Raw genomic sequence first — 11,224 nt, 5'->3', positions numbered from 1 at the left:
AATATTCTGCACGCTGGTGCGCACGGTGATTTTCAATGTTCAGCACGCCCTTTACCCCCTCTTTGCTGTTCACCGCGCACACCATGTATACATCGTATGCTCAGTAGGCGGTCAAAATATTTAAAAGCTAATACGATGTCTACCTGTTTGTACTGTATGTGGCGTCGAATGACATGACATCGCCGTAATATGCATAATTCCTTCGACATTCGGCGTCCGCCCAGAATAACCTTGTTAATTGTGCTTCTTCGTCTATGTCGAAATCAAAATAGAAGTCCGGGTTATCCTCTTTTCTTTTGAACATGTCTTCTATCACCATTTGGGCGTCGGCCTCAGCTATATAGGCCAATAGGTCCCGTCTAAAATTGCAAAAGTCGATGCATGTTGCTCCTACATCTGTAAAACTCCCCACCATCTCTTTGAACAATCTGAAAGCTTTTGTGGGTCCGATATTTGCCTTTGCACAGTGAGCCAAAAAGGTTTTGTGGCCGATGTCAAGTTGCCTATTTATCTTTAAAAAAGGTTTAGCCGCATCTGAGCATAAACAATGGGTATGTCTTAGTTGGATTGCATGTACTTTATATCCGCCTTTGTCACTCTTTGTCATTACCATGCGTGCCTTACAGCCTATCCTGTTGGACACTCTCCGCCGTCTCTGCTTTACTGTTGAGCTATTGTTGGGTTCCTTCCGTTCAGCCTTGTAACCCTCGCGTGAGCACAGCATGTATTTTATTGACACTTGCCCGAATCGATTCTTGCGTTTTGATCCATGCCTAACATCAAATCCGGCCACCTTAGCATACTCCTCGTAGAATTGAATTCCATCCTCAACTGTTTTGAATCGTTGTCCTTCGAACGGTGTTTTTTCTTTTGTTATTGGTGGTGTCCAGTATTTTGTTCCATCCTCATGTATTTCCATTTCGCATTCCATTACGTGCTGTGCACAGTGGGCGTCACCTGCTCAACATAACAATTATATATTTCAGTTTTCGTGGAGTAATGAAATGATGTGCTTCACTGTGTAATTGTGTTGCAATTTGGGGTCTATGTTATGTGCATGCTTGGTTTAATACTGTGCTACTGTGTGCCCGACTTTCCATTTTCGTGTGCTCACATGTCCCAACATATGCACTGTAAGTACACAGGTTTTTTTTTTTATATGTGCATGTCACCATTTGACTTTGTGCTTAGTGCTTCAATTTATGCAACTCTCGTGTGCTCACAGTTTTAATCTAGTGTGCTTATGTAGGGTTTCCCGTAACTGCTATTTGCACTGGGTTTTCCCGCTAAATTTTTATATATTTCAGACAGTAATAGCTTCCTATTCACTAATACAGTTATGCTCATACTTTTCAACAAATAACCACGGTAATGCAACCGTATATATTTCAAACAGTAATATCTTCTAATTCATGAATTCACCCTTGCTCATACCGTTCAATGACAAAGCACGTTAATGGAACCCTATATATTTCAAACAGTAACAGCTTCTTATTCATGAATACACTTATGCTCATATTTTTCAAATTCTAAGCACGGTGTGCTTTGCTCTATAAATAATCGTATTTCGGGGCTTACCTGGGAATGCTGTGCACGGGCTGTTCTCCATGGCCGTCTCCTTCAAATTGCGCCGGTGTCTCTTCTTTTGCACGATGGTATGGGTTTTGCTGGTTTTTGGTGCCGGAATGGGAGTGCTCTATTTGAAGGAGGATGTCTAATTATACTGTAATTAAACTCCTTTAATTTAGGCAGAGTAGTGTAATTGTGTTTTAACCTTAATTAGGATTTAATCAATTTGTCTGATTTGCCCTTATCACATGCTATGTTAGGCTGGCGTGAATTATTGCATATTACATCCAAACCATTAATCTCATCTAATCTAATGGCTTATATTTGTCCACAAGTTTGTATATATATATATATATATATATATATATATATATATATATATATATATATATATATATATATATATATATATATATATAGTGACTAACTTGGAAATTAAGGAAACTTATTTGGCAAACTCTCTAACTTCTTCACAATTTTCTAGCACATACATTCTTGCTTCGGCCAATTCAGTTAAGGTCAACTCATCATATTTTTTTCCAAGCAAAGGCTTACTAACTTGTGAAAAAACTTGTAACCCAGAATGAGAGGAGACATCACTTCCCTCATAGTTTCTCCCAACACGATTCAATGTAGTTTTAGATCCATGCAAATATCTAGAACAAAAATGCATGCATTCTTGCACAATATAAGCCTCAGCAATTGATCCATCTGGTCGTGCCTTGTTTCTCACATATGACTTCAGTGTACGCAAATATCGTTCTATTGGATACATCCATCAAAATTGTACGGGCCCACCAAGTTTAGCTTCAGTCACAAGATGAATTGTTAAATGCACCATTTTGTCAAAAAATGAGGGAGAAAATATCTTTTCTAACTTACAAAGTGTAAAAGGAATTGATGTTTCAAGTCTCTTCAAATCATCAATACGCAAAACTTTAGCACATAACTCTCTAAAATATGTGCACAACTCAATTAAAGCTTCACATACCTCTTTACCTAGCAAACTATGTATAGCCAAAGGGAGATATTTATGTAAAATCACATGACAATCATGACATTTCAATCCAAAAATTTTACATTCAGTGATTTTTACACATCGAGATATATTAGATGAATAGTCATCTGGAACCTTTAGATCATTTAAGAATTGAAAAAATCTTCGTTTTTCTTCTTTAGATAGTGTATTAGATCACATACTTGCCATTACTTGTGGGAGTTGCATGAAGCTCAAGACGTATACTCAGTAATTCTAAATCCAAACGAGTGTGTATAGTATCCTTTGTTTTCCCCTCAATGTTCAATAAAGTTCCAATTATGTTATCACACACATTCTTTTCAATATGCATGACATCTAGATTATGCCGTAATTCAAGTGTTCTCCAATATGGGAGTTGAAAAAAAAATACTTTTTATTCTCCAATTTCCAAGTAAAATAACATCTCCGTAATAAAAGATTGAGATCAAGAATAATTTTAAATGATAAGCATATTACTAATGTGGTGGACGAGACTCAAAACAATGAAGTTTCTAATCAACAACTCAACGGGAATAGTTGAAGCATCAAACATTACACCTACAGTAGAAGAACATGTTATTGGTGGCACAGGTGATGTGATTGTTTAATGTTTTTGAGTTTAAAATTTAATCTTATTTTTATATATAATATTGTATACTTATATATTGTTTTTTTTTTAATTTTACTGTAGGAAACGATAAAATTAAAAAATGTGGTCGAGGGAGAAGAATCAATACAGGACTTGCCAAGAAAAAAGCTAGAGGCGAAGAAATATGTATTCTATTTCCTCCACCATACCATAACGTTTGTGGTAAAGATGCTAATTTGTTCAATGCTGAAGTGACTATGTGCATTCGGCAATTTGCACCACTTCGCGTCTCTAGTTGGAAAGAGATTCCTAACGACGATGTCAATACAATGTGGGTATTTTTAAATGTAAGACTAAAACTTTAAAAAATGCAATATTATATTAGGTTTCGAATAAAGTTAGAATTACTTGTTCATATTAATGAATTTATATGCTTTTATATATGACTTGCAGGACAAATTTAATTTGTCGAATGATGTGCAACTTCATGTCATGAACCAAGTACAATTACAATATAAAAATAGACATTATCTTTTACGTAAGAGCTATCTAAAATTTAAAGATTGTCCAAATGATGTCAATGAAGATGATTGGAGATGGCTAATTGAAAACAAATGAGAGACTCAAAAGTTTAAGGTAATTTGAATTTATAATTATTTTATATTATAATTTTAATTGGTAGATATTGTTGCCCAATTTGTGGTGTTATATGTCTCTTGATTCTGTTCTACTTAATTTTTTTTATTAATATAACTTTTTATATATATAAGACCAAAGCGAAAGAAACAAAAATAATAGAGGAAATCAAGAGATCAAATCAGTTACGTTAGTGGTACAAAGTCAATTGTACAAATTGCATATGATGATTTTTTAGAGGAAATCAAGAGATCAAAATTGTTTTTAATAAAAATTGAAGTCATGATTTTTCATGAATAAAATTTGTAGTTAATTATTTCTATTTGTTATCTTTATTCTCTATTTTACAGAAAGACAAAGATTCTAATGAATGGCCAGATGCTGTTGAAGTTTGGAAGACATCAAGAAAAAAATCTAATGGAACATGGTCCGTTCCAAATGGAGAAGAAATCATGGTATGAAAAATATAGTCATATAAATGTTGTGACATTTCTTAAATTAGTTTACTTAATTATTAATATTTATTTTAATTGTAGAATAAACTTCAAGAAGAGGGAGAGAAGAATAAAGAAAAGATTTCAGCTGCACCTCTACCACTTGTTGAGCATTTTGACTTGGTATTAAAAAGAAAGTCAAGCTATGTACGTGGTTTAGGTCTTAAGGGGATAACTTCAAAAGCCCAAGAGAAGATTCTTCTTCAAGCAGAAATAGAAGCTTCAAAGAAGCGTGAAAAGAATTTAGAAGAAGAAGTTGCAAAATTTAAAGAAATCGCACAAACAGCTTTAGAGAAACAAGCTGCTGAAATCAAGTAAATTTTTGCTCACTTAGCAAGCAATCAAGGACTTCAAAATATCCTAAGCAATGCATCTCCATCAACTACCTCAAGTGAAGAATAATCAAGACATTTTATTTTTAAACGTTTTTATTTGAATTCAGTTGTATTTCTTACAAAGTATATTTGTTAGACAATGATGTCTTTTTTATATATATGTTTTTTAATTTAACGAGTAACATTTGTTGAATACATGCATTATTTTATTCCAAATAATAATTAAATTAAAATATTTAATTATGACAAGATTTTGAAATAATTAATTTTATATTTTGTGCATTTGGCTAGTATTATTTGAAAAAATAATTGTGACCCTGTAATGGTCACTTATAAAAACATTAAGATTGACAATAGTGACACTATTTCAACTAATTTTAGTGACACAAATTTCGCAACTAATTTTTAGTTTTTAATGACAAATACGCTGCCACTATTTTCAAAGATATTAGTGACGAAGATGATGGTTACAAGAAATTGAATTGTTGTATGACTTTAGTTACCACTAATGAGTGTTTTAGAGTCAACTTCTATTGTCACAAATAAATACAACATTTGTTACCATGATTGTTCTCACAACAAAGTAATTATTGATACAACTTTTTGGTCACTAATAATCTTTTTGCGTCAAGAACAATTCTCACAAATAAGTACAACTATTGTGACTAAAGTGTTGTCACAATAAAATAATTAATTGCCACGATTTTAGTTGTCACTAGAACAATATTTTGTAATAACATATTTGGTCACAAATTATACATTTATTGTGACAACTATCGTTATCACTCAAATACTACTTGTAATGAAAGTAAATATTGTCACAAAGTAGTGAGTAATTGTGAAAACTTTTCAAAAGTCGTCACTACTACAATAGTGACGGAGGATATAGTGACGACAGGTGACGACTTCAAAAAATGGTCACTAATTTCAACAGTGACCAAAATTGATAGTTTTAGTGACAACTTCTGTTGTCACTAAATGTGAAATTTCTTGTAGTGAGGGGTTGTCCTTTATTGCAGAACTCACGCATTCAACATTAATCTTGTGAGGCCCGAGAGTCATTGAGAAGAGTTACTAAATTCCCTTAGAAAGTAGTACATGTGTTTAAGTTTCAATAGTTTGGTAGGAAAGATCATTCTATTGTGTAATCTCAGGTTCCAAACAGTGTACTTTAAATATTGAGCTTTTAGTGGATTTAGGCAAATTCTAAAATTGAGAAGTGCCTCGCAGATTAGGGTTGTTTGTCCGAACTGCATTACAGATTGTTTGTGTTACAAATTCAGTTTCGACATCACTGTGTGCTGCGTTCTGCAAATTTCAGCAACCACACATATGACAGTTAATCATGCAAGGAACATGTTTAGCATTCAAAGCATCCCGCGTTGTTAAGAATGATGAAACCAGCTGCCAACAAAAGACCTTAAACTTCGGAGGAATTTCCAAGTTCCATAACTTTGCCCAGGGCCTATCGCCATGAAATTCTCCCAATAATAGCTTATAACAGGACTTCACTGTAAAGACGCCTTTCGAATCCCAATGTCAAGTCCACGAATCAGGCCGTTGATGGTTGCTGATCAGAATCTTCGGAGGAATTTCCAAGTTCCATAACTTTGCCCCGGGCATATCGCCATGAAATTCTCCCAACAATAGCTTATAACAGGACTTCACTGTAAAGGCACCTTTCGAATCCCAATGCCAAGTCCACGAATCAGGCCGTTGGTGGTTGCTGATCAGAATCTTCAAAATATTTTGCACATCACTAGCTTCAAATATGTCATTTACACACTCGGTGTCCCATGCAGAGCCCTGTGCATTCATGAAAGAAGAAACGGGGGCAGTAGCAATAGATTCTGGTAATGCAGTATGAATATAAGGTTCTGTACGTATCGACCGACAACCAATGGTCCCATCCAATCCGAGTATTTTTACCATCACATATACACCTTCTGCAACCCTCCTTGATCACACATTGAACCTCCAGCAACCCTCTCCATACGAACGAAGGGTTACTACCCAAGCTTGCGTCAAAATAAGTACCTCTAGAATAGTAGTGAGCCTTATAAACACAATCCCCATGCCACCAAACTTCTTGGGTGCGCACAGCCCCTCCCACGACATCCATTTAATACCCCTTCCACGCCCTGCCATCCTTGTCTACCAGTACTCGTTCATAATGATTTCAATCTCCTTGCACAAACCAACCGGGAGTAAAATACCATCATTGCATATGATGGCATAGCTTGGATCACGTACTATTATCAAAAGAACCTCCCTACCTGCACGAGACAGGAACCTTGCATTCCAACTACGAACCTTGGCTAAAACTTTGTCCTTTAAAAAGCCCAGGATCACTTTCTTGTTTTTTCTAACTAGTGACGGGAGGCCCAAGTACCTTCCTGTAGTATCTCCTTCAGCAACACCCAGAACACCAACCACGTCATCCCTCACTTGTTGCATGACATTTGAACTAAAACAGACAATGTACTTATCAAAATTAGTACTTTGGCCTAAAGCAGCCGAGTACGCATCAAGCACCCATTTCATACGAAAACTCTCCGCATTATTGGGACACATGAATAGAAAGCAATCGTCTGCAAATAGAAGATGTGAAATCTGTGGGGCTACACGTGCAACAGTGACCCCATGCAACAAACCAGAACTCACTTGCTTCTCAATAAGGGCACTCAATCCTTCGACAACCAAAAGAGAGAGATACGGGGATAGAGGATCCCCTTGGCGCAGTCCCCTACCCGGCACAACTGGACCGAGCTGCTGGTTTTCATGCAAAATATGGTACCTCACTGTGCTGCTAGACTCATACAAAATATTTATCCACTTCCGATCAAACCCCAATTTAGTCATCAGTGTCGTTAAAAATCACCATTCAGCGCGATCATACGCTTTACTCATTCCACTTTTGGCGCTGTCACTCGCTCGCGTCCTTGTGTCTTACGTTTCAAATCATGGTGTGCCTCATAAGCCAACATGATATTATCTGAAATTAACCGACCCGGAACAAACGCACTCTGTGCTTGAGAAATCAATCCTTCTAAAATTGATTTCATGCGATTAGCACAAACTTTGGATGCAACCTTATACAGAGCATTACATAGCGCTATTGGTCTTTAATTGTTTCTGGATTTTGCTTTTTCGGAATCAAAACAATGAAAGTATTATTCACCTTCGCTGGCAGTCTGGTAGTTTCTAAGAATTGACGGCAAAATAGAGTGACCTCACCTCTTACAATATCCCAGAAGTGTTGATAGAACTCTGGTCTAAACCCATTCGGTCCTTCAGAATTATTGGGATGCATCTGGAAAACGGCTTTCCTCACCTCCTCGATACTAACAAGCACTAGCAGTATTTCGTTCTGCGAAAGAGATAATTTTGTGTTTATACAATTGAGCACGCCGTCCATTGATCCTTGCTCTGACTGAAAAAAACTGTTAAAATAATCCATCATTACTTGACCAATGTCTTGGTGACCCTCCATCCAGTCACCCTCTTCATTTCTAATCTTAACTATCTTATTCCTCCTTTTTTTTTTCTTCTTTTTTTTTTTTTTTTTTTTTTGCTTTTTCATAGAATTATAGAAAATTTTGGAATTTATATCGCCACCCCGATACCAATGCTCTTTGGCCCTTTGCTTCCAATACACATGTTGCTGATCCAGAAGATAAAGGAGCTCTTTTTCAGTGTGGATGTACTATTCCATCCCATTCAAATCTCTTCTTGATCGAAGGTTGTCAAACCGCTGCTTGCAATCATCAATTCTCCTTTTAAATTCTCTGTTATAGTTTCGACCCCATTTCCATATATCAGCACTATAGCTTCTATCTGGTTTAAAATATCCATTCCAACAGTTTTATCCCAGCTATGCGTAACAATTTCCCTGCACCGGTCTTCTCATAACCATACATTATCAAAACAGAAGCGTCCCCTCCTCACAGTCCGATCGGCCTGGATCCGGATAAGCAGTAGTGGGATATGATCACTATATGGGGTTGTAAAAGAGTGCGTGTTATGGGCTCGGGAATCTGTGAACGCGTCACTAGGATAGCCGAGGGAACGGATTCTCTTGATTTCCCTATGGTTGTAGAGACAGCGAAGGAAACAAGAAAAAACAGAAATAGATTGAAGAGTTTTAGAGATCTTCCTCTCCCAAATGTCATAAGACAATTTCCAAATTCTAATTCGATAACCCACCTTCAGTCATTCTAAAGCTATATATACTGAAGGCCTAACGTTAACTTAACGTACATATCCAAAACAATAGGAACTTAAAAAAACTAAATAAAAAAATAAACAGGAAAAGATTACTATAAATAGCTTGGCTTCTTATTCCCTTTTTACTACTTTCTTATTGCTTGCGATGTTTGCGTCTGTGGTAAGTTTTTCCTATGAATGCATCATCACACCCCTCCAAGTCAACAAGCTTGAAGTCCGGAAACAATGACTGAAAGAGAACTAACGGCTCCCAAGACGCATCTTCCGGAGTGGCACCAAACCAGTGCACCATAATTTCCTGAACGCCGCGGTTCAACCGGGAGTGAGACATGATGTGGGCTTGAAGCAGAACCCGGCCATCGTGCAACGGGGGCAGGGTGGGTCCAACACTCGGCGGATCACCGTCGTAAGGCTTCAGCAAGGAAACATGGAACACGTCGTGGATCCGACTGGAATAAGGAAGGGAGAGCTTGTATGCGACAGCGCCCACGCGCTGGAGTACTCGAAAAGGACCAAAAAACTTCAAAAAGAGCTTGTGGAACACCCAACGATTGACTGAGTGACGATAGGGATGTAGGCGTAGCCACACCCATTGCCCCACATCATACGTGACATCGCAGTGGGCACGGTTGTGGAACTTTTCCATACGGACCTGAGCAGCCTGGAGGTGGTCCCTAACCAAGGCGAGAAAAGCGTTGCGATCGCGAAGCGCCGCAACATCAACCACGTCAATATTCGACACCCCTGGTTCGTAGGACAAGAGTCGCGGAGGATCGCAATCGTAAACCACACGGAAGGGAGAAGTCTGTAATGCAGAGTGGAACGAGGTGTTGTAACAGTATTCTGCCCAAGGTAGGAAATCGATCCACTTCTTTGGGCAGTCTCCCACTAGGCATCGGAGATACATAGCAACGGTGCGATTCGTGACCTCGGTTTAACCATCTGTCAGTGGGTGATAAGACGAAGAGAATGAGAGAGTCGTACCGCTAAATCCAAACAGTTCTTTCCAAAAAGCACTTGTAAAGGTGACGTCTTGATCACTAACAATGGACTCTGGAATGCCATGGAGTTTGACAATGTGTGAGAAAAACACGCCGGCAACGGATGCTGCTGTATAAGGATGGCCCAAGGGAATGAAATGGGCGTACTTGGATAGTCAATCGACGACGAAAAGGATCACCGATTTGCCTTGGACTTTTGGCAGTCCCTCAATGAAGTCCAGTGAAATGTCGCTCCAGATAAGTGTTGGAATCGGAAGGGGCTGTAGGAGACCTGCCGGTAGAAGGTTTGCCTATTTGCAACGTTGGCATGTAGGGAATTTTCGGACAAAGTCGCGAACGGCGCCACGCATTCCCATCCAAAAGAACTCCCAGGAGATGCGAAAACTAATTTTCTGCGCACCTTCGTGTGAGACGTCGTGAAACCCTACAAGAATAACTGGAATTAGTGGAGAATCCGAGAGAATATAGATCTTACCTTTGTAGCGAATGAGGTCCCCATCAAGTGACCAGTGAGGCCCCGCGACGTCGTTTGTAATTTTTCCTCGTAATGATTGAGCGGCTTGTGAAGCGGCGAGTTCCCGGTGAATAGAATCGAGAATTGGGGAAATCGACGTTGAAAGAGCCATTAGAGAAGGTTCGGCCACGTCACGTCGTGACAAGGCATCTGCAACGGTATTGAGGCGGCCCGCACGGAATTCCACTTCAAAGTCATAACCCAGAAGCTTACTGATCCAATGATGATGTGGAGACGTCGTGAGACGTTGAAAAAGGAATTTCAGGCTATAATGGTCGGTTCGGACCGTGAACGGACGGCCCCAAAAGTAGTGTTGCCAATGTCGAATGGCCTGGGATAACCCGATTAACTCCTGTTCATACGAGGCAAGTTTGTGGTGTCGAGTTGCTAGTTTTCGGCTGAAGAAAGCCACCGGGTGAAGATCTTGTTGTAAAACTGCTCCCACGCCGGCTCCTGATGCGTCGCACTCCACTACAAATGGTTTCGAGAAATCCATGAGTTGTAACACCGGTGCGGTGGTAAGCGCGATTTTTAGCGCTTGAAATGATGTTGTCGCCTCTGGCGTTCAGACGTAGCTTTGCTTACGGAGAAGTGATGTCAAGGGGGCAGCTATTATGCCAAAATCCTTAATAAATTTGCGGTAGAAACCCGCCAGACCAAGGAAGCCGCGCGGACCTCTAACGGATTGCGGTTGTGGCCAATCTAAGACCATCTGGACCTTGCTCGAATCCATGGAAACGCCGTCGGCGTCAATAATGTGGCCTAAGTAACATACCTTGTCGACACCAAACGAACATTTGGATTTTTTAACCAACAATTGATGACGACGGAGGAGATCCAA

General features: G+C 38.8%; 1 protein-coding gene across 1 annotated transcript; it reads right to left on the bottom strand.

Annotated features, from left to right (window-relative positions):
- Positions 1-6,795: 6,795 nt before the first annotated feature.
- On the bottom strand, positions 6,796-7,503 carry LOC109148685. The gene has a single exon (XM_019296421.1). It carries the CDS (start codon positions 7,501-7,503, stop codon positions 6,796-6,798), a length of 708 nt encoding a protein of 235 aa, XP_019151966.1.
- Positions 7,504-11,224: the final 3,721 nt, after the last annotated feature.

Source organism: Ipomoea nil, unplaced genomic scaffold, assembly GCF_001879475.1.
Source record: "Ipomoea nil cultivar Tokyo-kokei standard unplaced genomic scaffold, Asagao_1.1 scaffold2144, whole genome shotgun sequence".
Taxonomy (NCBI): Eukaryota; Viridiplantae; Streptophyta; class Magnoliopsida; order Solanales; family Convolvulaceae; genus Ipomoea; species Ipomoea nil.
This window is presented reverse-complemented; position numbering and strand designations above follow the sequence as displayed.

Bases quoted from the DNA above. Each gene is read 5' to 3' on its own strand.
- LOC109148685 (XM_019296421.1), bottom strand. From the start codon at position 7,503: ATGACTAAATTGGGGTTTGATCGGAAGTGGATAAATATTTTGTATGAG.